The sequence below is a fragment of the Eptesicus fuscus genome, chromosome 19, assembly GCF_027574615.1.
Source record: "Eptesicus fuscus isolate TK198812 chromosome 19, DD_ASM_mEF_20220401, whole genome shotgun sequence".
NCBI lineage: Eukaryota > Metazoa > Chordata > Mammalia > Chiroptera > Vespertilionidae > Eptesicus > Eptesicus fuscus.
The window spans coordinates 47823973-47850504 of NC_072491.1; the positions used below are offsets into that span (position 1 = coordinate 47823973).

The 26532-nt window shown below is 41.4% G+C and overlaps 1 protein-coding gene across 2 annotated transcripts; it reads right to left on the reverse strand.

Annotated features, from left to right (window-relative positions):
- Window positions 1-7932: 7932 nt before the first annotated feature.
- Window positions 7933-25914, reverse strand: MCM4 (minichromosome maintenance complex component 4). 2 transcript variants are annotated; one of them, XM_008143266.3, is made up of 16 exons: window positions 25594-25914; window positions 25038-25202; window positions 24393-24556; window positions 24204-24305; window positions 23699-23794; window positions 23522-23617; window positions 22932-23070; window positions 20523-20743; window positions 18133-18253; window positions 14546-14805; window positions 13142-13507; window positions 12564-12691; window positions 11179-11386; window positions 9816-10044; window positions 9515-9648; window positions 7933-8671 (listed from the first exon to the last, which is right to left on the reverse strand). In XM_008143266.3, the coding sequence occupies exons 1-16, from the start codon at window positions 25658-25660 to the stop codon at window positions 8579-8581; spliced, it is 2589 nt and encodes an 862-aa protein (XP_008141488.2). In that variant the 5' UTR covers window positions 25661-25914; the 3' UTR covers window positions 7933-8578. The 2 variants fall into 2 exon arrangements, with proteins under 2 accessions (XP_008141488.2, XP_028003671.1); XM_028147870.2 differs by lacking the exon at window positions 23522-23617 and having other exon boundaries at window positions 25594-25913.
- Window positions 25915-26532: the final 618 nt, after the last annotated feature.

A 26532-nucleotide genomic window follows, 5' to 3' on the forward strand; every position in this document is an offset into this window, starting at 1 on the left:
TCCAGTGCACAAATGTTGTATATATAGTCCTATATAATAAAAGCATAATATGCAAATTTACAGGACGGCAGAATGACAGGTTGGCAGGGGGGTGGGGACAACGAGCAGGCAGCGCCAGGCCAGTGGGCAGAGGGAGGGGATGGTGATCAGGGGGTGGTGGCAAAAAGCAGTGGTAGAGGGGTGATGGGGGAGGAGGGGCCGCCTGTTGCCGCCAGCACCTCTCCAGATCAGCCTGCCAGTTGCCTCCCGCAAAGGGAGGCCAGACTGGGAGCGGGCCTAAGCCTCAGTCGGACATCCCCTGAGGGCTCCCAGACTGCAAGAGGGCACAGGCTGGACTGAGGGTCCCCCCACCACCTAAGTGCATGAATTTTTATGCACCAGGCCTCTAGTTTATACATAAAATTCATTTCTCAATATGTCTTTTTCACTAACCTTCTATAACTTTTATTGTTCTTAATTTGCCTCCTTTTACTAATTCAGAAATAACCAAATTATTAGAACCAATTATTTCCTTTTAACTTCTCTTAAAAACACACACATCCCTTTCCTTCCTTTTGCAATAATATTCCTTCTATATTTCAAAAGAGAAACCATAAAAGTGTATTATTGATAATGCAGAAGTTATTGTAAACACCTATAGCAATTATTAACAGTTGTGCTATACACACAAGGTTTTTAAGAAAAACCCAAAGAACAAGTATAATTATTATGACTAATAATATTAGCAGACAAAGAAAATTGAACAAAATTTTATTGTATTTGTTTGTTTCTGGCTCTTCTGTAAAAAACAACCATCCCATCTACATGGGGTTTTATATCTGGGCTCTCAATTCTGTTCTATTGATTTGTGTGTCTGATTTTCTGCTAATACCATGCTGTTTTGATTATTATACTCTGTGGTATAATTTGAAGTCAGGTAGTGTGATACTTCTGGCTTAATTCTTTTTTCTCAGCATTGCTTTGACTATTTGTGGCCTTTTGTGGTTTCATACAAACCTCAAGATTTTTTCTTCTATTTTTTAAAAAATGACAGGGATTTTGATGGGGACTGCATTAAATCTATATATTGCTTTGGGTAATATAGCCATTTTAACCATGTTGATTCTTATAATCCATGAACACGGGATATTTTCCTACTTTGTTGTGTCTTTTTCAATCTCTTTGAATAATGCTTTGTAGTTTTCAGTTACCCATCTTTGATGTTGTTTAGTTTCTTCCTAGCTATTTTATTATTTTAGTTACAATTGTAAAAGGCGTTGTTTTTTTGTTTGTTTGTTTTTCCATTTCTTTCTCTGAAGTTTTGTTGTTAGCATACTGGAAGGCGGTGGGCTTTTGTGCATTGATTTTCTATCCTGTAACTTTATTGTATTTGTTTATTTTATTTTTTTTAAAATTTCTTTATTGATTAAGTTGTTTATTTTTTTCTAATAGTTTTTTTGTGGAGTCTTCAGGTTTATTTTTTTATGTACCAAATCATGGCATTGGCAGTAAGTGACATTTTTACTTCTTTTTTTTTAAAAATATATTTTATTGATTTTTTACAGAGAGGAAGGGAGAGGGATAGAGAGTTAGAAACATCGATGAGAGAGAAACATCGATCAGCTGCCTCTTGCACACCCCCCACTGGGAATGTGCCCGCAACCAAGGTACATGCCTTTGACTAGAATTGAACCTAGGACCCTTCAGTCCGCAGGCTGACGCTCTATCCACTGAGCCAAACTGGTCAGGGCGACACTTTTACTTTTTCCTTCCTGATTTGGATGCATTTTATTTATTTCTCTTGCTTTATTGCTCTGGCTAGCATTCCCTGAACTATCTATACTAATAAAAGGATAATATGCTAATTAGATCGGGAGACCTTCCGGACGTCCTTCTGGACAAAGCCATGGTGGTGGGGCCAAGGCAGAGGTGGTTAGGAGAGATCAGGCCAGGAGGGGAGGGCAGTTGGGGGTGAACAGGCTGGCAGGGCGGGCAGCTGGGGGCAAGCAGGCTAGCGGGGGGGGGGGGTGCAGTTGGGGGTGAGCAGGCTGGCAAGGGGAGGCAGTTGGGGGCGAGAAGGCCGGCAGGCAGGTGAGTGGTTAGGAGCCAGCGGTCCCGGATTGCGAGAGGGATGTCCAACTGCCAGTTTAGACTTGACCTCACAGGGATTGGGCCTAAACCGCAGTTGAACATCCCCCCAGGAGTCCCAGATTGGAGAGGGTGTAGGCCAGGCTAAGGGACCCCCCCCCCGTGCACGAATTTCATGCACCAGGCCACTAGTATTGAATAAAAGTGGTGAGACTAGGCATTCTTGTCTTGTTCCTGATTTTAAAGGAAAAGCTTTCAGTTTTTTTCCATTCCGTATAATATTGACAGGGTTTGTTATATATCACCTTTATTATGTTGGGGTATTTTCCTTGTATTCCTATTTTATTTGAGTGTTTTAATCACAAATGGGTGTTGTGTTTTATCAAAAAGTTTTTTCTGCATCTATTGATGATCATGTGATTTTTATCCTTTATTTTGTTAACATAGCATGTTACAGTGATTGATTTGCATATGTTGAGCCATCCTTGTGCCCCTGGAATGAACCCCACTTGATCGTGATCTATTAATTTTTTTATTTTTTAAATATATTTTATTGATTTTTCACAGAGAGGAAGGGAGAGGGACAGTCAGAAACATCAATGAGAGAGAAACATCGATCAGCTGCCTCTTGCACACCCCCCACTGGGGATGTGCCTGCAACCAAGGTATATGCCCTTGACCGGAATCGAACCTGGGACGCTCTATCCACTGAGCCAAACCAGTTTCGGCCGTTATTTTTTTAATGTACTGTTGTATTCTATTTGCTAGTGTTTTGTTTAGGATTTTTGCATCTGTATGCATCAGAGATATTGGTATGTAGTTTTCTTTTTAAAAAATATATTTTTATTTATTTCAGAGAGTAAGGAAAAGGAAGAGAGCTAGAAACATCAATGATGAAAGAGAATTATTGATCAGTTGCCTCCTGCATGCCCCACACTGGTGGTCCAGCCTACAACCCAAGCATGTGCCCTGACTGGGAATGGAACTGTGACCTCCTAGTTCTGTGGTCGGCAAATTGCGACTCGAGAGCCACATGCGGCTCTTTGGCCCCTTGAGTGTGGCTCTTCCACAATATACCATGGCCTGGGCGAGTCTATTTTGAAGAAGTGGCGTTAGAAGAAGTTTAAGTTTAAAAAATTTGGCTCTCAAAAGAAATTTCAATCGTTGTACTGTTGCTATTTGGCTCTGTTGACTAATGAGTTTGCCGACCACTGTCCTAGTTCATAGGTTGTCGCTCAACTACTGAGCCACGCCAGCCAGGCTGTAGTTTTCTTTTTTTGTGTTATCCTGACAGATTTTGATATCAGGGTTATGTCTGTGTAATAAAATGTATTAGGAAGTACTGCCTCTTTAATTTTTTTTGTGTTTCAGATAGATGCATTTTAAATTTTGAGTGTTTGGTATAGTTCACTGGTGAAGCCATCTAGTCCTAGACTTTTGTGGAGAGGAGGTTTTTGATGGCTGTTTCAATTTCCTCACTGCTGATCAGTCTATTTAGATTTTTCAATTTTTCATCATTTAGTCTAGGAAGTGTATATATTCATTGGAACATATCCATTTCTCTTCCAGCTTATTGAATTTGATGGCATATAGTCCTTTATAGTATTCTAGTATGATCCTTTGTGTATCTGTGATGTCTGTGGTGACTTCTCTTTCATTTCTGATTTTGTTTATATGGGTTTTCCTTTTTTCCTTAGTGAATCTAGCCAAGGGTTTGTCAACTTTATTAATCTTTTCAAAGAACCAGTTCTTTGTTGTATTTTTTTGTAGTCTTTTTGTTCTTTATTTTATTCAATTCTGCTCCAATTTTTATTTATTTTTTTAATATATATATATTTTTTATTGATTTTTTACAGAGAGGGCGAGGGAGAGTTAGAAACATCGATGAGAGAGAAACATCAATCAACTGCCTCCTGCACACCCCTTACTGGAGATGTGCCCGCAACCAAGGTACATGCCCTTGACCAGAATCGAACCTGGGACCCTCTGTCTGCAGGCTGATGCTCTATCCACTGAGCCAAACCAGTCAGGGCTGCTCCAATTTTTTGGAAGAAAATATTTTTATTAATTTCATAAAGGGAGAGGTAGAGATAGAAACATCAATGAGAAAGAATCATTGATTGGGTGCCTCCTGCATGCCCCACACTGGGGATCGAGCCTGCAACTCAGACATATACCCTGAGGAATCAAACCTGGGACCCTTCAGCTCACAAGCCAATGCTCTATCCACTGAGCCAAACTGGCTAGGGCTCTTTTCTTTTTCTAAATCCATTTCAGTTTTCTATAACCTTTCTTAGTGTGGCCTGGCTTTCTATAATAAAAACAGACTCCTCTACAGGAGTTTCCCAGCAAACCCTATTTAGTAATTCTGTTGCTTTGCTCCCAGAAACCAGTAGGTGTATTAATTGGAATAGGTCAGAATAACCAGAATCATATGTTCTAACAGTTAAATTTCTTTGTGAACTCATCAAGGTCCCAGAGAAAATTTTTAGGTAGATGCCTTAATTTTGTCCTAGTTCAAGGAATGTATAAAATCGCTGTTTTCCCTCTGCCTGAGACTGGCTTTTCTCCCAAGGGAGCTACCAGAATTTCTGGGTGCTTTTTCCAAGTCTGGTTTTTTATTCAGAGTGTCCCTGAGATCAGTAGGGAGCTGTGGTGGAGGAGGTAGGAAGAGAAAGGGAAGAGGAAGTCCAGCCAATGAAAGTAAGGTACAGCAGAGCAGTTGAAGGAAAAGTGGGGCATTGGCATTGAGAGGCTTTAGAAGTCTTCCTTAGTTCAGACAGGCTCTAAATGTTCTTATTAACTTCTCGTAGAAAAAGCTTCTAATTTCCAATCAAGCTTCCCATTTATTCAGTTTAATTTTAGAGCTGGCATTTTCTAATTGTGAATGCTAAAAATTAAGTTAGGTGTCAATAGAGCTCCATCTTGGCCATCTTAAGTTGCTATCAGTTCTAGTTAAACCTTCCCATTTCTGTAAGTACTTGCAAGTTAAGCCTTCCTATTAAATATGTATATCTGCAGGAGTATTATCGATGGCTGGGAGTTTGGGGCCTTTGAGGCATGATTTCCTATGTAAATTTTAATTTTATGAGATTTGCAGAATCTGAAAAAATTTCTAGGGATATTAGGTAGGGGGATGCAAACAAAAAAAAATTCTAATTACAGGATGAGAAGTTCAGAAACATAAAGCTGATAAGCTGATGTTTATAACAACAACAAAAAGACCAATTCTAGTGTTTAGGCATAAAGGGAATTGTGTGTGTAAATCACTCTTAAAATTTGATGAGAAATGATTTACATAGCCCCAGATTATCTCCCCACAAGATACTTAAAATTACAAAAGAAAAAACAGTAATTTAAAATTAAGAAACCTGCCCGGCCAGTATGGCTCAGTGGTTGAGAACTGAACCATGTACCAAGAGGTCCTGGGTTCAATTCTGGTTCAGGAAACATGCCCGGGTTTTGGGCTTGATCCCCAGCTCAGGGCATGCAGGAGGCAGCTGATCAATGTGTTTCTCTCATCAATGTGTCACTTCTGTGGTGTTCTTGCCAAAAATGGATATCCAGAACCTAATCATAGAGACATCAGACAAATCTAAATCAGGGACAGTTCACAAAAAAACCTACTGGCCTTTAAAAATGTTACGGTCATGAAAAGATGAGAAAAGACTGAGGAATGTTCCAGATTGAAGGAACTGAAATCCTGTAATAGAAATAATGTATTTTTTATTTTTGCTAAAGAACATTATTGAGACAATTGAATGTACATAGAATTTTTTTATTATGTGATGAACTTGTTCTGGTTGTGTAAGTGTTGTTTTTAGGATATACAGTTTTTAGGAAGTATTTAGTAGCAGAGGGGCATCTTAACTTATTCTCAAATGATTAAAAAAACATATTTTAGAAAATGTTAACATTAAAGGAATATGAGCGACGGGGAATTATTTATACTATTACAACTTTTGTTGTGTTTAAAATTTATTTCAAAAAGTTAAAAAATTGAGTAACAGTGATATTTTAAGAAATTACCTTATAGATTTAATAAGTAACAGGACTGTCTTTAAGTTAGTATTTCCTAACCTGTGTGCTAAGGGTTACTAAGTTCTCCATTTCTTCATTCTAGATAATTTTTTACTCCTTTGCATGAAGTTGGTTACATTTATAATGGATGCTGGAAGGAGAATGGCACATGGATATTTATATAAATCAAATAAAGTCACTCTAATTAACAACTTTGAGTATCTTTCAGGGTGTCAGAGAGAAAAGTTCAAATGGAATTACATTAGTGTTTTAAAACACCGAATTCATAGGAATTAAGCTGAAATTATATTGTCCTACCCATTCTCTTTGTTAATAGTAACAACATTGAGCACTTATCAATAAGCATTGCATGCTGAGAATAAATGGTGAGCCATGATTTGAACCTGGGCAGCCCACACCTATGCTCTCAATCTTCACAACATATGCCACCTTGTGCAAATGGGGAAGATGCTCTAGTCCAGTGGTCGGCAAACTCATTAGTCAACAGAGCCAAATAGCAACAGTACAACGATTGAAATTTCTTTTGAGAGCCAAATTTTTAAAACTTAAACTTCTTCTAACGCCACTTCTTCAAAATAGACTTGCCCAGGCCGTGGTATTTTGTGGAAGAGCCACACTCAAGGGGCCAAAGAGCCGGATGTGGCTCGTGAGCTGCAGTTTGCTGACCACGGCTCTAGTCCAAGGCAGTTTTTGTTTTTTTAAAAATCTATACTGTTGAGAGTATTACAGATATGAATAAAACTTACTTCATGTCTGAAAACCATGTGGTTGCAAGAACACAGTTCAACAAATTAAGACTTCTCTACTCAATGGAACATTTATAGAACACCCACCATGTGACAAGTACCAGGGAACCTTCTTTGCATGATTTTGGAAGTGTAAACAGTGTGTCCAAAAGAATGAACAGAGTTTAAAACCTGAGTTGTAGCCTGAGCACAGCATGGTTAAGTTCTAAAGTCAGAAGACACAACTGGTTTAATTTCAGCTTTCTGTCTTGCTGCTGGGTCTTCAGGCAAGAGATGGAACTTCTTGCCTCCATCATCTATAAAGAGAGAATTGGTCCTCCAGAGTGGCTGAGGATTGTGTAAAAGCACCTCCTATCAGTGAGTTCACTGAGGAAACCCCCTTGGTAAAGCCACTTGGTGGCCTGTCTGCCTTGCATCCTTTGGTGACACACCAACCTAACGATTGCCTCCTCCAAACTATAAGATGTTTTTGCAAACCTATCAAGGACAGCAAAGAATGATGATTCATAAAAATGAAAGTTTGGTCAAATGAGCTCTCTCATTCCAATATTAACATTTTAATGCTGTTTAAACATTCAATTAGATATATCATTTATATGAATAGCTTATTAATCAATTTTAGAGTCTACTTAAATAGGCCTAACTCATAAAATGACTTAAATGTTTCAGGGATTATTTATTACAGCAGTATTTCCATGTAAGATTTCAGATTATGATGGTTTTATAAGAATAATGACTGCTGGAATTAAATAATTGTTGAGTAAAATTCTTATTAGTTTCTTTGAAGATTTATAAAGTACTTACCATCATAAATTTTCATGAATGCAGTATTTATACATACATAAATACATTTTTTTTTATTGATTTCAGAGAGGGAGAGATAGAAACATCAGTGATGAGAGAGAATCATTGATTGACTGCCTTCTGCATGCCCCACACTGGAGATCGAGCCTGCAACTGCGCAGGTGTCCTGACCGGGAATCAGACTGGTTCACAGGCTGACGCTCAACCACTGAGCCACGAATGTAGTATTTATTAAAGCTTTCTTAATTAAAAATAATGCCAGATAAACAATTACTACTTAAGTCTATCATTTATTTAGGAAAAAGTTTTACACATTAGGATAAAGTAGTAAAGAAGTTAACGTAGAGCCTAATGCTTTTTAAACATCCATTTTTTATATGATAGTAGCCATGAGAACTAGCCACTAGAATTACACCTGAGAGTAACATCAGGGAGAAAGGCTCTGATCTTTTATTACCCCAATCAGAATGATATGCCCTGGCTAAACCTTATCTCATACTACAAAAACCTCCTGCATATGAATGATTGCCTTTACAATGTCTAGCACCAAAACCATGACCCCGACTGCCATCTTTATTAAAAGTCTGACATCCTGCCATCTGAATATAAATACAGATTAAATAAAGTCCTGGTATTAAAGAAATGGCAGTTCAAAAAAAAAAAAAAGAGAAGAAGTGGCAGTTCAAGAAAAGAATCTCTATTGTAAACTGGCATAGTATTTTCACTTACTGTTAGAAAAATGAAAACACATTTCTCTACAAAAATCGGACCCAGGTTAGAAAAATTTTATGGAGCCAAATAATGACTTTAAGAGTCTATTTGCAGTAAAGGCAGCAGTGGCAGCTGATTGGCCCATATGCCACACACATATGCAAGCAAGTGCAGATAAGCAGAACACACAAGCACTGCTCACAAGTACTTCAGAGCAAACGAACAGTTTTTCCAGTTACTGTCAAGAAGTCATCATCAGCCAAGGCACGCAATGCTTCTTCAAACATATCTTTGGTAATTGCCTTTGGGAAAAAGGAGAAACAAATATTTTACACATATCAAGTACTCCTTTACCTGTAACAGAGATACAATGCTTTCAATGTTAAAGAACCACCAATCTTTTTCTTTTTGGTGGTTGTGTACATTTCTATGTCCCAACTTAGGAGTGGCAAACATTTCATGTAAAAAGCCAGATGATAAATAACACAGACTTGGCATTCTGTCATTAACTACTCAACTGTGCCCCCAACTACCAATGCAGCCACAGATAATACATAAGTGAAGGGGAATTATGATAGCAGACAAAGGGCTGGTTTTGGCCATCAGAGTTCTTTTCACTAAACAACTCAATTTTACTTATTCACAGAAGGGCACCTGAGTATTTCATCCCCAAAACAAATTTATCTGATAAATTTGATAGTTAATACTACTTAAAATAGCAAAAAACCGCAAACATCCTGAATGTGCAACAACTGTTTAAGTAAATGATGAAATATGCATGCAAAAGAATGATACCAACCAGTACAATTAATATTATTAAATCTATTTGCCTTCACAGATGGTGTTTATGTTAATTTGTTATTTAAAAGAAACAGCAAGTTACAAAGCAGCATAAATATAATCAACTATGTTTTTTCAAAGAAAAGACCACATGTGAATATATACACATAGGTAAGTTATAAAAGCAGCAAATAAAATTTTAATTGTGATTACTTCTTGATGAAGGGTTTATGGGTGATATTACTTTTCTCCATTATCCTTAACATTTAATACTCAATAAATGAAGAAAAAGATTAGAAAAAAACCTGAAAGCCAATAATAAGAGAAAAAACTCTATTACACATAAAATACATATGAACACTTACAATGTCAGATTGTCCTCGAATATCTTCAAAAAGTTGCTGGTATTTTAGAGCTGGCGTTTTCCCTTTAGATAAAATAAGTTTTCTCAAAGCTTCAGCTAACTCTTCTTTCCGTTTACGAGAGGTGGCACTCATTCCTAATTTAAAAGAAATTAATGAAAATATTTCTTCTATATGAAAGTGAAATGTCTCAAATTTCCATTAAGGTTAGGGGATAGTGGCTGAATGCTAAAATAATATCAATTACATTTAACAGCAATCACATAATTTTCATGTGCTTTTATGTTTAATGCAAATAACAAACCTGTAGTAAGAATAGATATGTCCACAATGCCGGTGCGGGGGTCAGTGGCAGACTGCTTCAGAGCCTCGCGATGCAGGCGCTTTGCCTCTTCCACATCAATTGCTTCAACTTTGCTTGAAAACCGTACTTTAGCATGGGCTTCTGCTAAGCGAATCAAAGATTCCAGCTGTCGAGGGTATGCAGAGACCATTCCTCGGCTACTACCAATCTTCCTCATGTCTACATAAGCCTGTGTAGACAGAAAAAAAAAAAAAAGCCAAAATTCCTTGTTAACAATAACCTTAGTTTTGTGGTTGAACTTCAAACATTTAGGATTCTATTAAATAAACAAAACTACTGCCAGGCTGCCATGTGCAGGTACTGAGGGGAATGAAAAGTGAGATCAAGCTTTGTGCCTCAAAGCCAAGAAGGTGGTATCCGATGTGATTTTGGAGAATGGGAGTGAAAGTACGTGAGGCCCAGTACCCAAAGGACTAAGGGGCAGGCTGCAGTCAGAGCAGAAGACAATCAGGATGCCTATCTGTAAATGCTCCTCAGGCACTGACTCCAAATTGTATCCTCGCTGAGGACCCATTTAGTAAGGCACACAAAAGAATACTGAGATGTTACAAAGGTTAAGTTATAGTAAACTTATATATATACATGACATAGTTTTATTTCTTTTTGAGCAACCGTCAAGAATACAAATGGGCCCTAGCTGGTTTGGCTCAGTGGATAGAGCATCAACCTACGGACAGAAGGGTCCCAGGTTCGATTCCAGTCAAGGGCATGTACTGGTTGCGGCTTGATGCCCAGGCCTGAGGCAACCAATCGATGTGTCTCTGTCTCTCCCCCTCCTTTCCACTATCTCTAAAAATCAATGGAAAAATATCCTCTGGTGAGGATTAACAACAACAAACAAGAATAATACATATGGAAATTTAATATTATCTGCAACTTTTGAATAGTTTGGGAGCTTCATTAGGATGCACAGCCCATAAAAATCCTCTTCCTATGACAATGTTTGAATAACCTAATGTGTCATCATGCACTGCTGCCTATGTAAGCGATACTGAAAAGTGAATATAAAATATTTTATTTTTTAGAAATAAGAAAATGGAAGCTCAGAGAAACTGGATTACTTGTCCAGAGTTACAAAGTCACTAAGTAGAATGACCTATACTTCAACTCCTATATTCTGATCTTAAATCCACTATACTTAGTATTTAAATGTAAGTGTGTACAACCTATATAAATTAACCCTCTCTTTACATTTGAAAAAAAGAGGGATTTTTACATTTGAAAAAATCATTTTGCAACAAAGGAGAAAAAAATAGTTGTAGAGAGACATTTTTTTCAGGCTTTAAACATGGACATGTGTTACCTCGATGAGAGCTTGGCTGGCTTCCTGGCTTAGCCGAGGCATGACCATGCTGTGAGCGTAAGCAATGTAATCCTTTAGCACTGCCATGTCCATGAACTCCTCCTCCATCTGTTCCTCACTCTGGTAGTAAAGAGCCACAAGGTGGTGAGCCAGACGCCTGTCGTAGGCTTCATCCTGAGGGTCCAGCATGAGGAAGATCAAATCAAACCTGAGGAAATATTGTAAAAGCAATGTGTTCATAGTTGGGACACCAATATACCTGTAAGCATAATTTAAAAATTGCTCCTGGGCCACCTAGGCATGTACAGTGAACATGGTATTTACTCAGGCTTGCTGAGGATTCTCCCCAAGCCCCTTCTATCCAGGTTGCCTACCGAGCCTTCAGATCAATCCAATTCACCCTGCTCTGTTCCCATCCAAGTGACTATTCTTCTGGCCAGAAACAGCTGATTCAAAGAATTATGGTTTCCCTGAGGGAAATGTTACTATAATTTTAAAGTCTGGAATCTATAATAATAAAAGCCTAATATGCCAATTAGACCGGATGTCCAAGCCAGGCTGCTAGGGCCGAGGCAGCGGCCGCAGCTGTGAGGGACAAGCCCCTTGCACGAATGTCATGCATCGGGCCTCTAGCATACAAATAAAAATACATTCAACTGCTTAGGGAAAAAATAACTATTTGGTCAAAAAGTCAATAAAAATACAAAATAATTTTATGAATATTTGTAGTAGTGGATTAAGCAAAACTGGGGATTATATGATTATGCTTTAAAAAATTTAACTTTTCAGAACCTTATCTACCACATGTAGAACAGAGTATAGTGGTTGATTCTCAATAGTGGCTTTAGGACTGAGATAATCTAAGAGTAGTGAGTGAAGGGCTTCTGAAATAGGTGCCAAGGTGAAATGTCCTAATTGCTTCAAAAATCAAATGAATATGGAGTGGACTAGTAGTTTTATTGCTAGCTTTACCCAGTGGCCAGATAAGTTTCTATTGAACGAGTACAAAAAACATTTTACATAAATGTTAAAGGCACGGTTTAAAATTAAATACCCATTGCATTTTGAAGTTATTTATTACATGTTCTTACAAGCTAGTATCTTTTTAAAGAATTCTCGTGATTGGCCATAAGCCTTAGAACAGAAAACACGAGCATTCTCGTGATCCGTCCGCAATGTGTTAAGGTGCTGCCCATAGCTGAGTAGAGAAACACAGTCCTTGCCATGAAAACCCTTCACCAACCAAATTTGAAAACTTCTGCATTCAAGAGTTTGTGATATTATTTACAGTTGTTGATTAGTATTTCCTTTCCTTAACCCTACTCTGAAAATTCTACAAATAAGTAAAGACCAAACATCTCTATTAAATAAAAATGTTTTCATACCTTGATAATAAGGTGTGAGGTAGCTGGATATTTTCAATGGTAGTTTTTTTAGGATTCCATTGAGACTCAATAGGATTTGCTGCTGCCAGGATAGAAGTGCGTGCATTAAGCTGACAAATAATCCCAGCCTGTCAGAGAAAACAGTGCAGTTAGATGTCTCACCTGAATGATGGCTGAACTGTGCGAGACATCTTTGCCTGGCATGGCCTCTACCCTGTCTCCAATGTCACCAAGAGCCACGCCACCTTGTTGTCCCACTGGGGACAATACCCTGTCCTTGGATTCATGTAAAGGACTGAGTTTTAGATAACTGTATATGCTATAACTGCATCTCTCTCAGAAACTAAACCTCTTGCATGAGCTTTAGGACAAAATCATTAATGAGTTAGTACAGCAAAAAGAATGAAAGAGGATCCTGTAAGAAATACTCAAGAGATTTAGCTGCAATCTGATAGTAAAAGCATTTACCAGTGTCCCAGAGTTTAGAACCAAGAACACTGCAGTTCCACAGATGCTTTATTTCAAGTGTCTACACATTTCAAATGTGTCCACATTTATGGGTGGAGAATGTGACGCACCTTTGCAATGGAAAGGGTCTGCTGTTCCATGACTTCATGCAATACCGATCTTGTACTTTCATTCATCTTGTCAAACTCATCAATACAGCAGATACCATTATCACTGAGGACAAGGGCACCAGTCTGCAGCACAAGCTGCCTCGTCTCGGGGTCTTTCATTACATATGCAGTGAGACCGACAGCACTGGAACCCTTTCCAGATGTGTACTGGCCCCTGGGGACCAGGTTGTACACATACTGCAGTAGCTGGGACTTGCTGGTCCCAGGATCACCGCACAGCAGAATGTTGATCTCAGCACGAAATTTGCCCCTTCCTGTGTGACTAAAATCCTTTCTTGTTCCACCAAAGAGCTGAAGCAAGATCCCCTAAACAAAGAAACATGTGTCAACTCTCATTTACTATAGAATAACTGAGATATAGTTTAAATGTTAGAGGTACTTTTCTACTCTATGAGTTATAATTAAGAAATTTAAATAAAGGTATAGAAAAATGAACGTGACACTGCTTCAAGTTATCACTAATTTATACATTAGCACAACCATGTCAGAATGGTGGTCATGTAAATCCCTCTTCTGACTGTGTGCCTTTTCTTTCTTTCTTTTTTAAAAAAGATATTTTTATTGATTTCACAGAGAAAGAAATATCAATGATGAGAATCATTGGTTGGCTGCCTCCTGCACGCCCCACACTGGGGATTGAGCCCGCAACCTGGGCATGTGCCCTGACTGGGAATAGAACTGTGACCTTCTAGTTCTTAGGTTGATGCTCAACCACTGAGCCACGCAAACTGGGCATGTGTGCCTTTTCTTAGATACGGTAACATGTAAGTTTGGTGTAGAGCAAGCATGTCAAACTCAAAGGCTAATATGGATCAAATAAATGAGGCATGCCACCTGAGGGCCGCGAGTTTGACATGCTTGGTGTGGAGATAAAGAAATGGACAATGATGCTGTGATTCTCCTCAACCTATATCCAGGTCAGGTTGTGAGCTCCTTGCTCTGCCCAATAGGCAGTAGCTCTTATTCTTTATGGTGGGGAGGGGTGGTGGCCATGGGGGAAGAAGAGATGGATGTTTACACCACGCGCGGTTGGCATGTTTGACGTGTTCAGTTTACATTATTTGATCACAAAGAACTTTCTTTCAACCACAAATTAAAAATCCACCATCACTGCCCTGGCCGATGTGGCTCAGGTGGGCATCATCCCCATGTACCAAAAGACTGCTGGTTTGATTCCCAGTCAGGGCACATGCCTGGGTTGTGGGCTTGATCCCTGGTAGGGGGCGTGAAAGAGGCAGTCAATCGCTGTTCTGCTCTCATATTGTTATTTCTCTCTCTTCCCCTCTCATTTATCTAAGTATCAATAAAAAAAAAAATATATATATTTTAAAACTCCATTGTTACCTTCTTTATATCTTCATGTTCATAAATGCTTGGTGCCAAGGCTGAAGCAAGTCTTTCATAAATGTCTGGTTTTCTGGAAAGTTCCTTAAGCAATTCCACACGCTTTTCTGAAAAAAGCTTCTGCTCTGCTTCTTCATCAAGGCCATGCAGACGTTTTGCATCAGTTTTTCGATAATGAATGACATCAATGTGGGTTTTGTAGACAGACTTCACATTACTCACTCTTGGATTGACTCGAATAGGCACAGCTCGATAGATGCCTGAGGGCACAACCACGAGACATACATACTTTCAACTTCCACTAACGGGCTCAGTTAAGCAGTGCAGACAACGGGCAGCACTGGAGCTGACAGCTGGCACTGGCTTCCCAGCACACTGCCTTCATGGGCCTCCCTGGGTGTAGGTTCAGGGTTACACTGTAAAGTTCTCCGCCAAAGGGGACAGGATCAAGTTGGAAAGAACACAGGTTTCTGAAAATGGGTTTCATCTGTGACCACTTATTAGCACTGTGACCTTGGGCACCTATATGAGCATAACTACACTACATATAATCATTCTTACGTTTAAATGAAATTACTTTGTTTCTACAACAATGCTTGGCTCATGGCTGTGTTCAATAAATACCAGTAGTATTTTCATTTCCCTTAAGTGGACAATCTGCTTAGTAATTATTTGATCAGAACTAAATACTAAAATCCTGTACCAAAAACTTGGAAAGGAAGCTCAAGTCTTTTCAAAATCACTTAAAAATTATTTCAAACAATAAGACAATCTACTGAGTAAAATGTGAAAAGACGATTTAGAATAAATGACTGTATTTGGTTAATAGGACATATTTCTAGATGAATGGTTGTGCCCCAGCCTGCTTGCTAAAGAATACAACTTAAGAACATTAAAAAAACTAGATGAACAATCATCTCTTCAACCATTAGTTCATCCATTGTCCAAGAACAAAAATTTCCCAAATCTGATGTTTATCTTTTTAAAATTTCAAACTAAAATCCTTGAACTCCAGGACAACTTTCTTTCTTTCTGCTTTTTGAGGAGAAAATATCTAATCTCTCCCTCACAGCTTTCACAACAAAGATCACCTGTCCTTTGTTTATTTAACAGGTCAATGTTATTCTTTTCAAAACATACAAATCAGTTTATATGTAAGTCTTAGAATACACACTACTTTTCACACAAAGACAGATTAGGGATGGATGACTATGTTTATTATGTTTACTAGAGGCCCAGCGCACAAAATTCGGCCTCAGCCTGGCTTGTACCCTTTCCAAGCCAGGACCCCTCGGAGATGTCCAACGGTCTCTTGCTATCTGGGACCACTGGCTCCTAACCACTTGCCTACCTGCCTGATTGCCCCTAACTGCTCCCCTGCTGGCCTGATCACCCCTAACCTGGGATCTAGGACTCCCTCCTCCAGCCAGTTGCAGCACCCAGGACCTGGGTTTCCCTCCCTCTGGCTGGATGCAGCCGCAGGGAACCATGGGCAGTTGGCTTCGCCTAGGCCCCAGCTGCAGGTGCCCGGGACTGCAGGGCGGGCGGCTTGTCCCTCTCCCGGGCCACAGCCCCAGCTGTTGGCGCCTGGGACTGCGGGGTGTGGCTTGTCCCTCTCCTGGGCCACAGCCTGGCTGGTCCCCATTCCTCTCCCCAGTGTTGAGTATCTGAGCCATTATGGCGTGACAACCATTTGCATGTTAGCTCTTTTTTTTTATGTTAGCTCTTTATTATATAGGATGTTTACTATGTTTAAAGTGATTTCATTATCTTTATTGATGCCTATAATTATTCATCTTCACAGAATAGCAATGATAATACTTATTTTACATGTCAGCACAAGTACTTTAACGTGTATCATCACATTAATTCCAATTTCCAATTTAAAATACTGGCGTCTAGTTGGTGTGGCTCAGTGGCTGAGCATCAACCTATGAACCAGCAGGTCATGGTTCGATTCCCGTCAGTGTACATGTCCGGGTTGTGGGCTTGCTCCCCAGTAGGGGGCGTGCAGGAGGCAGCCAATCAATGATTCTCTCTCATCACTGATGTTTCTATCTCTCCTTCCCTCTCCCTTCCTCTCTGAAATCAATAAAAATATATTAAAAACATATTGGATTAAATACTTGATAAAGTAATATACTTTTATTAACATAAAAGTATCTATTAATAAAATATAATATCAAAGGTTTCAGAGCAGTAGGGGGCAGAATTAGGATTACCTATCCTTTTCACTAAAGATGACATATTCTTTCAATTTTTAACACTACACGTACTTTACTAACTTAAGATTGCTAGTGGCAACTACTAAACTTCGTACTGGAGAAGACACAGGATGAAAAGTCCAGAGTCACTGAATGGAACAGATGGACTGACTGCCCAGGATCCTTAGCTGCTCCTTGGATGCAATTTCCACACTGCCTTCACTCAAGAACTATGCCTGCCATAAACACAACTACCCCCCATCCCCAAGAAGCCAAGTGCCCACACTGCTATGAAGCATCAAAAGAAACTGACACATTCATGTGGTGCAGTGGAAAGAGTACCCTCTCGGCAATAATAGAGCATGAGTCCTAGTTCCACAAATTACTGTAGAATTTTAGCTACATTGATCAGTACTTACCTGAATCTCAGCTTCCTCATCTCTAAAAATACCATAATGTAACTGGAAGCAGGGTGCTCTGATCCATTTTTTTTTTTATAACAAATGTTAACCCTTAACTTTGCATTTAGGAAATAAATAGATTTAAAATTCCAGAGTTGGTGAGACCTACTTCCTGGAGCAGCTGGCATAGCTCAAATCTTGGCAGTGTCTGAAGTTGTTTTCTCAACACTATCATTCAAGATACACACACAGCTCTGGGTTACTGCAACAGCAAGAAGCAAGTGACTGCAAGGACAAGGCACTGATATGTACTGTCCTGCCAGGTTAGGAAGAAAGTGACTAAAGCAGGACAGCCCATTCTAGATCTGAATGACAGCTGGAGGCAGGACCAAGCCCCATGCCAATTCATGACCAAGTGTAAGGACTGACCAATAAGTGTGATTATAAAAGACAGACAGCCCTGGCAGAGTGGCTTAATTGGCTGGGCGTTTTGCTGTGCACCAAAAGATTGCTGGTTTGATTCCCGGTAAAAACATATGCCCAGGTTGGAGGCTCAATCTGTGCAGGAGGCAGCCAATCGATGATATTTCTCTCCTCCCCTCCCCTTCTAAAAACAAATCAATTGAGCCCTGGCTGTTGTGGCTAAGTGATTAGAGCATCAGCTCTTGCACCAAAGGGGTCTCGGGTTTGATTCCTAATCAATGGCCAATGGTATGTACCTGGGTAGTGGGTCGGTCCCTGCTCCCCCCTTGTTAAGGAAGAGTGCAGGAGGCAACCAATTGATGTGTCTCTCTCACACTGATGTCTTTGTTTTTCTCTGTCTCCCCTTTCTCTCCTTCCCTCCCACTCTCTCTCTTTCTGAAAAACAATGAAAAAATATCCTCAGGTGAGGATTAACAAAAAACAACAAATCAATGGAAAAAAAGAAAAAAAGAAAAAAGGCAAGAGAGGCTTATTGCATTAATACAACCTACATTCTTACCTGTAACGTTCACTCTGTCCCCAGGTTGAACCTTGTCAACAAGATCATTGTGAGCAAAAAGGATGACAGTGTGAGGAGTCTGGCCTGCAGGCATATCTTCGGGAGACTCTTGAAGCTTGATCTGAAAAGAGAGCAGTGAAAACAGAAAGTCAGCAAATGAGAAAAAGAGCAAATCTTTGTACCACTTAAGAAAAAACTACTTTTGATGTCCAGAATCTTTACTTTTTAAAACGTTGTTCTTTATTTTAATCTCTAGGTAGTTAGGTTTTTAAAAAAGCTTTTAATATGACATGTTATTTACTTAAATTGTTGTAACACAAATCAGCGAGCTGGACAAGATGCCTTAATGAGACAATTGTTAGGAGTCATCGTTATTGCACGCAGGTTCAGAGAAGATTACCTCTGTCAAATTCTGAACACCCCAAGGAGGAAGCATTCTCTTTTTATATCTTTTTTAGGTCCCTGTGGAAGTTATTTTTACAGACAATTTGTAACCTTGAGTACATATAATATCTAACAACACCTGTCATATCTATACAGACAACTTATAACTCTGAGTACATATCATATCTATACAGGCACCTGGCATCAATATCAGCGCATCAGTTAGATGGTTAGCTTGCAATGTTAGACAATTAAGTTTATCTTTTCTATTCAAGCAAAAAAAAAAGTTATTTTACAGTCTAAAAATAACAGAGTTGACATACAGAATAAGAGACTAGTTCAAACAGCAGTTTTCCGAAGGAGGGATTACTATGCCTCAAAAATATTCCCCTATTTGGGGGAATAGGAAGGCAGCAATTTAGGTGACTATTTTTTGCCATTTTAAGGTTTAGTGGGTATCCCTTTGCATAAATGTTTGTCTATATTTCTAATTATATTTTTAGAAGCTACTTCTAGTAGATTTCCTGGGTGGAAAGGCCTTTCTCAAATCAGGTGACCTCTGGGCAGAGGTTTAAGGATATTAGGGGGGAAGTATGTGCTCTCAATGTAAAGAACAGCAAGTGCAGCCATGGCAGGTGTGGCTCAGTTCATGGAGCATCGTCCCAAGCACCAAGAGGTCACCAGTTTGTATGCCCGGGTTGCAGGCCCAATCCCCAGTAGGGGGTGTGCAGGAGGCAGCTGATTGATGTTTCTCTCTCTCCTTTCCTTTTCCTAAAATCAATAAAAACATGTTAAAGAAAAAAAAAAAAAAAAGAGCAGCAAGTGCAAAGGTCCTACAGCAGGCTTGAGCCTGGTTGATGATCTAGGTGTAAGGAAGTAGTTGAGACAGTCATCAATGAGGTCTGTGGGTACAAAGGTGTGTTGTGGCTGATGATGAGCCCTATAGTCTTGGAGATGAGTTTAAGACATTAGGTTTTATTCTAAGTTTGTTTGGGAGTCTTTGAAGCATTCTATGAATATACACTAAAGCTCTTTGGGAGCAGGGGTTCCACCTTTGTATCTCCAGCTCTTAACACCATGCTGGTGTGAGCTGAGGATTTGCTCCAATAATTTGTACCAATATTAGATACAATTTACAACTTAATTTAATCTTCAATTATTTGGTTAGTAATTATTTTTCACATTTGTTAATATTTTTCTTATTGACTCCCAATAAGGGAAATTAACCTTTTGTAGTATTTTGAACACATTCTCTTAACATTACAATTATTTAAACACTGCAACAAAAACAAGTCCTTGTGCATACTTTTACACCATTACAATCATAGAAAACAATTTTTCTGCATTTCCCCACTTATTTCTGTCATTTTAAAAACTTCATCTTAAAAATTTCATGATTAGAGAGGTAAAAGATCAAACTTCTTATACAATAAAATCTGTGAGAACTTTAGAGAAATTTCTCAACCCATTTTTTTTTTTTACCAGTGGAACACTTGCAAAAATGACAGAATTTAACCTAATAATTTTACCAATCTTAAATATTTTATATAATCTTATTTAAAACACTAAAAATCTTATAATCTTAAATAGTTCCCATAGAAACATCTCGTTATATTTGATTTAATAAATCAAAGAGACTAATTTGATCTGTCGACCATTAAATTTAAATGCGTATGGTGAAAGAATGCACTCTATCTCTTGTTATAAAGTATTTTATGCCATGAGAATGTGAAATATATAATGAACTGATGCTCACTGGCAATAAAGCAGGGACACTGCCATCCCAAAGTGGAAGCCTTAAACGTGCTCCAGGTATCCAGCCCACAACCCTGTAACAAATCCTACAGTGAGAGGACTGAAGTAGCTGAACACCTTAGGAAGCAGGGTTTTAAGGCTTCACAGTGGAGAAGTGTTTTAGGTGTTTTGAGGATCCGGATCAAAGCAGAACAAAAAGGCAAAACATGCCAAAGGGAGGGCCACCCAGCGCACCCAGGACGGCCACGTACCATCTGCTTGTCGGAGAACACAGAGCGGTTGTGGATCAGTGCCATGCTGTGGGTGGTGTGGCAGCGCTCACATACACAGGGCTCGGCGATGCGGCCGCGGTCCATCTCCACCTGGGCTGTGTGGGCGCACACCTGGCACTGGAAGAAGGCCTCCTGCATCTCTGGAATAAGCTGGGATGTTCTGATTACCATGCCACTGATGGCGATGAGTTGGTCGATGTCTGCAAGAAGGAGAGAAAGGTCGGCTTGTCCGTTAGCCACTGCCCTCAGCTCCATCAGATGTGGTATCTCCCTGGGCTGAATTCCTGCCAAGGCAGGTCTGGGTCTGCTGTCAAGCAAAGAAGATTCCTATCTGGAGGGGCAGAGGTACCTGGTAATGGCTGGGGTAACAGGTAGGCACTGTGGCCAGGGCATGAACTTCTGACTACCTTCAGGTCTGGCCTAGAATGCCCATCTTGTGTCCAGTCTGCCTTCCTCTCAACCCCAATGAACCTCTGGCTCTTTCTTCCTGAGTCCCCTATCCACCTTTTTTCTCAGCTGCCTCCACTTTCGAGTTTCAGATGAGAAACTATGCTTTTTGCCTATTTTGTCCTACGGCCTTCCTCTTACTCATTGTGCCACATGGAAGTCCTGCTGCCTCAGTGTATGTACAAAGCATGGACTCTAGAGCCACCTGGCCTGGACCTTGGGGGCACATATACCTCATAGAGTTGTTGAGGATTAAGAGTCAGTTTATATAATACAAGCCTAAAGAATAGTATCTGACAGAATAAGCACTATATAACTTAGCCAATCTTCATTATATAAGGCCTTTTATAGTTACTTCGCACTCTGCAATTTGGACCTTCCCCAACTTTTTCCTCAATTCCCACTGCTGGCTCTAAACGAGTTACACTGTCATTTCTAGTCAACAAAACAGTGTAGCCAGCTATTGCTGGCCTTATAGATTGTCTTATCCCTTAAGCACTTCCAACGTCCCCACCAGAATTCCTATCAGAGATGATGCCAGGTGCTGATTTCATAAAATAAAATAAAAAAATTACAATTCTTCAATAAGTAGTGAAGTCCAACACTTGCTCATGTTTATTGCTGTCTTTTCTTTGACTGAAATTTATGTCTTTTATACTTTTACCTAAAGCAGTGCTCACTAATTGTCAATAACTTTTATACCTCAATCTTTATACATGGCAAATATGTTTGTCCTGTATTTTTACTCTGATGGCCACTGTCCAGCTTAGGATCCAGTTGCCCTATATTTGAGCTACTGTTCGTCTCCTAATGGAACCTCAACATACTTTGCACACTGGACCGACCATGAACTTCTCAAGAGTGGTCAATCTTTCTCCTCAATGGCTCCCTATAGACTTTGGAATAAAAATCTCAGTTAAGTTGGAATTCAAAGCTCTTTAGGACCTAAGCTTTCCAACTTCCATGCAACATTGCCAAACTCCCTGCTTGCGCCATCACTTACTGTGCACACATAACTCTGTTTTGCTTCCTTGTGTCTGGCTATATCCCTTCTTTCTGCTGTCTAGAGAGAATTCCTTCATGTCTGCCTTCCAAATCCTTGCTTTAATCCCAATTTCTATTTCACCGTGAGTTCTTCCCACTTGGGCCCAGTGCTTTCCTTCTCTCCCCAGACTGAGACATCTCCCGCACTGTTCTTCAGTTATTCTACCTCTTCTTTCATTTACTTTCCCAACTAGATTTATTTTTTAAGCTCTAGGGCAGGGATTATATTTGTACTTGTTTTCTACAGTGATTCTGAGAAAGCGTAAAATTATAGTATTAGGATAAGTTCACCTTAAGATAGAGAACAGTTACATAATCTTTTATATAATTTCAGTTAAGTTAAAAAAGGCTTGGTGGGTTCATAATCATACAGGTTAGATCAGTGGTCGGCTCTCGAGCCACATGCAGCTTGCGAGCCTCGGTTTGCCGCTCTGTTGACTAATGAGTTTGCTGATCGCTGCCTTAAGGAAAAACACTTAAAAAACATTTTAATAATGTACTAATGTCTTTAACCTGAAGTCAAAACTTCTGGGTAAGGGTAATGCCTTACGCAGTGGTCGGCAAACTCATTAGTCAACAGAGAGGCAAACTGCGGCTCTTTGGCCCTTTGAGTGTGGCTCTTCCACAAAATACCATGGCCTGGGCGAGTCTATTTTGAAGAAGTGGCGTTAGAAGATGTTTAAGTTAAAAAAATTTGGCTCTCAAAAGAAATTTTCAATCGTTGTACTGTTGATATTTGGCTCTGTTGACTAATGAGTTTGCTGACCACTGGGTTAGAGCATTGTCCTGATACACTAAGGTTGCGGGTTCCATCTCCAGTCAGAGCATACAAAAGTCAACCAATAAACGCATAAATAACATTTTTTGCTCTCTCTCTAAAATCAATTAAAAAATTACCTTCTGGATTCAGGTTCCTCATATTCTTAGTCTTCAATGGATTGAATGGTCTTACTTGAATCTGATGTTCTAAGATTGAGTCAGGATAACGGTCAAAAAAGATCTCATTGACAGCCATATCAAAAGTTGGGATAACCTCCTATAAAAAATGAGAGGATACCAGGCTGTGTTTGTATTTCCATCTTACGGTTAAACATAAAGCACTTCATATTAGCAAAGGGTACACACAAAACCACATGGCATAATCCAAAAGCATTATTTTAGTCACACACATACCATGTATAAATCGTGGCTTTACTCAATTATCTTACGTCTGCATGCTCTCATTGGGGTTAAATGTGGTTATATATAAATAGTGCCTTCAGTTTGTACTGGCATATTTTGGGCTCTTACTTAGTAACAAAATGAATTCAAATGTTAAAGGTGTGAAAAGGGCTTATCTTAAAGGAGATTCAACACTGCTTTCTAAAGAAAGTTCTTTTGCCTTGGAGGCATATTCTGTTACCACCGAGGAAATTCTGCTATTCAGAAACTCTTAAGATATTCCAGATGTTTATTGTAATTCATCAAGGTCAAAGACAAATTCTTACCTGTGGGTAGCAGACGAGCTGTCTGTATAGATTTTTGTCAAATGATTTTATGTGTTCACAGTTTACATTTAAAAATGGCTCTCCAGTAACATTAATCTACAAGATCAAATGAACAAGTTATAGTCTGATTATTTTGAAATGCATAATTTGAATTTGTAAGTAAGAATATATAATTACCTCCCCAAGTCGTTGCATGTACAGAGGTTCAGTAATATCTATACCAACATTTTCTTCTTCTTTAGCCAGAGGGTCAATAAAACGCTGAAGAAATCTCTTGATGTGGAGAGAAAAATATTAAGGTTAATGCACTGAGGAATAAGCAAGTATTCAAAATACAAAGTTAGGAGTATGTCACTATTACAAAGCAGGAAAACATCAACAATTCTAAGCCGCATAAAAATCTAACAGCAGGGCCTGGCACCAGTGCCTCAGTAGTTGAGCATCCACCAGTGAACCAGAAGGTCATGGCTCCATCCCCAGTGGGGGTGGGGTGAGGGTGGGATGGGGTGGGGGCGGGCAGGAGGCAGCCAATCCACGATTCTCTCTCCCTCTCCCTTCTTCTCCGAAATTAATTAAAATAAAATCTACTGCTAGGTATTATGGCTACTTAAATATAGGTAATTAACACTTTCCCCCAGCATTTTCAGCCTTAAGCGTATGAATTTGAACACATATAGCTCACCTGAAAATTTTCTTTGCATGTTGCCACATTTACATCTGTTCCCCAGATCACAAGTTTCTGGCCTAGAGACTGCTCACTTGCTACTATATCTTCTGCTGCTGGCTACACAGAAAAATATGACAGAGCCACGTTAATGAACCATGTTATGTTCCCAAACCACGCTATCAGAAGACTGTACTGTGTACTCACCCCATCCGACTGCAAATCCACCTGCAGTCCCTTCCGTGCAGACCCCAGGTCAGGCCTCTGCCTCAGGGGTGTGCCCCTCACACCACTCCTGGGCGTTCCCTCCACTCGAGAGCTGGGAGTGCCATATGTCAGTGGTGAACTAACATCAAAGTCAAGGGGAATAGCTATAAAAACAACATGTGGATGTTTACAATGAAAGTCTGGTAGCATACCGGAAAATACAGCATGTTCTCTGTTGATCTAAGTCATCTAAATGCAATAGCAAACTGGCTGTTTACTGTAACCTCTCCTGGTTAAGATTCTGAGGTCTACTGAATGTTCTATAAAAACCACCATGGTTAGCCCTGGCCGGGGTGCTCAGTGGATAGAGCGTTGGCCTGCAGAGGGAAGAGTCCCAGGTTCCATTCCGGTGGTCAAGGGCACATGCCTGGGTTGCGGGCTCGGCCCAACGTGCAGGAGGCAGCCAATCAATGATTCCCTCTCATCACTGATGTTTCTACCACTCTCTTCCTCTCCCTTTCTCTCTGAAATCAATAATAATAAAAAAGCACCACTTTATCTGCTCACTACTCCCGGACGCGGACCGTCCCACGCGGAAGCTTCTCCTGTCCATGAGCCACAGGACAGCTCAGGGTCCGAACACACCTGACGCGGGCATCGGCGGCGGGCTGGAAAACAGCGTGTCCGGGGCGGCGGGGCTCTGCAGGTCAGCGGCGGGCGAGGTGGGCAGTGGCTGCAGCTCTCCCGTGGAGGTCGAGTCCTCGCCTCTGCGTCTCTGCGAGGGCGGGGACCTGGCATCCTCACTCCGAGCTTGTGACATGCAAAACAGAAAAGGTGGCCATCAGTCCTCACGGCGGGCCTTCCCGGATGTGGGCTTCTCTCGGGAAGTCTAATTCCCAACGCAGGCCAAACCGAAAGAAGGGAGCGAGGACGGGCATGTTCACCCGGTCGACATTAGGAAAACCCTGGAAAGGGTGGGCGATGGGCGTCCAGCGTTGTCTGCCTCGCGAGAAAGTCTCTGCCCACTGGGACCAGCAGGCCCCGAGCAAAACGCTCGCCGTCCGCCTGGCATCCTCCCGGGACCGGAGACAGCGGCCCAGGCCAATGCCTCTCAGAAGTGGCGGGAAAGGGCCGGAGGCGGAGAGCGGAGAGGCGGGGGCAGAGGGGCGCGCGGCTGAGCCCACTCGCGGGGGAGACTTACGCGTCTGCGCGGGCGTGGCCCTGCGGCGGCTGCCGCGGCGGCTGGGGGTCGACGCCGGGGACGACATGGCGCTCGGAGTACCTGCGCGACAGACTCGGGGTCACGCCGCTCCCGCTTCTGGTTGCTGTGCCGCACAGACGCCCTCGCAGCGCTCTGCGGGGTTCCCGGAAGGAGGCCGCTGCTCCCGACGCACGAGGGTCCCGGCTGCACTCGGCGGGCTGCGTTCCCACACCTCACGAGCCCGGCACCAGGTTTCCCGCCGGCCGCGCAGTCGTCACCGCCGTCACCGCTTCCGGCGGCGCCTCACCAATCACAGCGGCGCTTCCGCCTGGCTCCGCCTCGGAGCGGCGCCACTGCGCACCGACAGGGGGGACTGAGCTCCGCGCGCGGCGCCTCGCAGAAGGCGGACGCGGGCCTCGCGCGGTGCCCCCCCTCCGCTCAGATGGTCTGACCCAGAGCCGCGCGGCAGTTTCGCGGGAAGTTCGGGAGTTCCCCCAGGCCTTGTCCACCCTGGGGGTGACCTGCGCTGGGTCGCTGGCCAAGGAAAAGGTCCTTTATCTCTTAAGCCTTTCATTGCTAAAGACCCTCCAAACGCATTTGCACTCTTTATCAGGGGATAAGCTGTAGGTCTCGGCCAAAGACCCTGGCGTTGGGCGCGCCGAGGGATTCCTGTTTCTCCCTAAGCTTCAGTGAACGCGCGCTGAGAGTGCCGCGTGCCACGCACTCCTCTGCCCGTCAGAACTCCTAAGCAGTTCCCGGCTAAGCGGGCCATTCCTACAGGGAAGGCGCCCCGCCCCGCGAGCCCCGCCCCCGCCCCGCCCCGCGAGCCCCGCCTCCGCCCCGCTAGCCCCGCCCCGCTCTGGGAACTCCGCCCCCACTCCGCGAGCCCCGCCCCGCGAGCCCCGCGAGCCCCGCCCTGCTCTGGGAACTCCTCCCCCA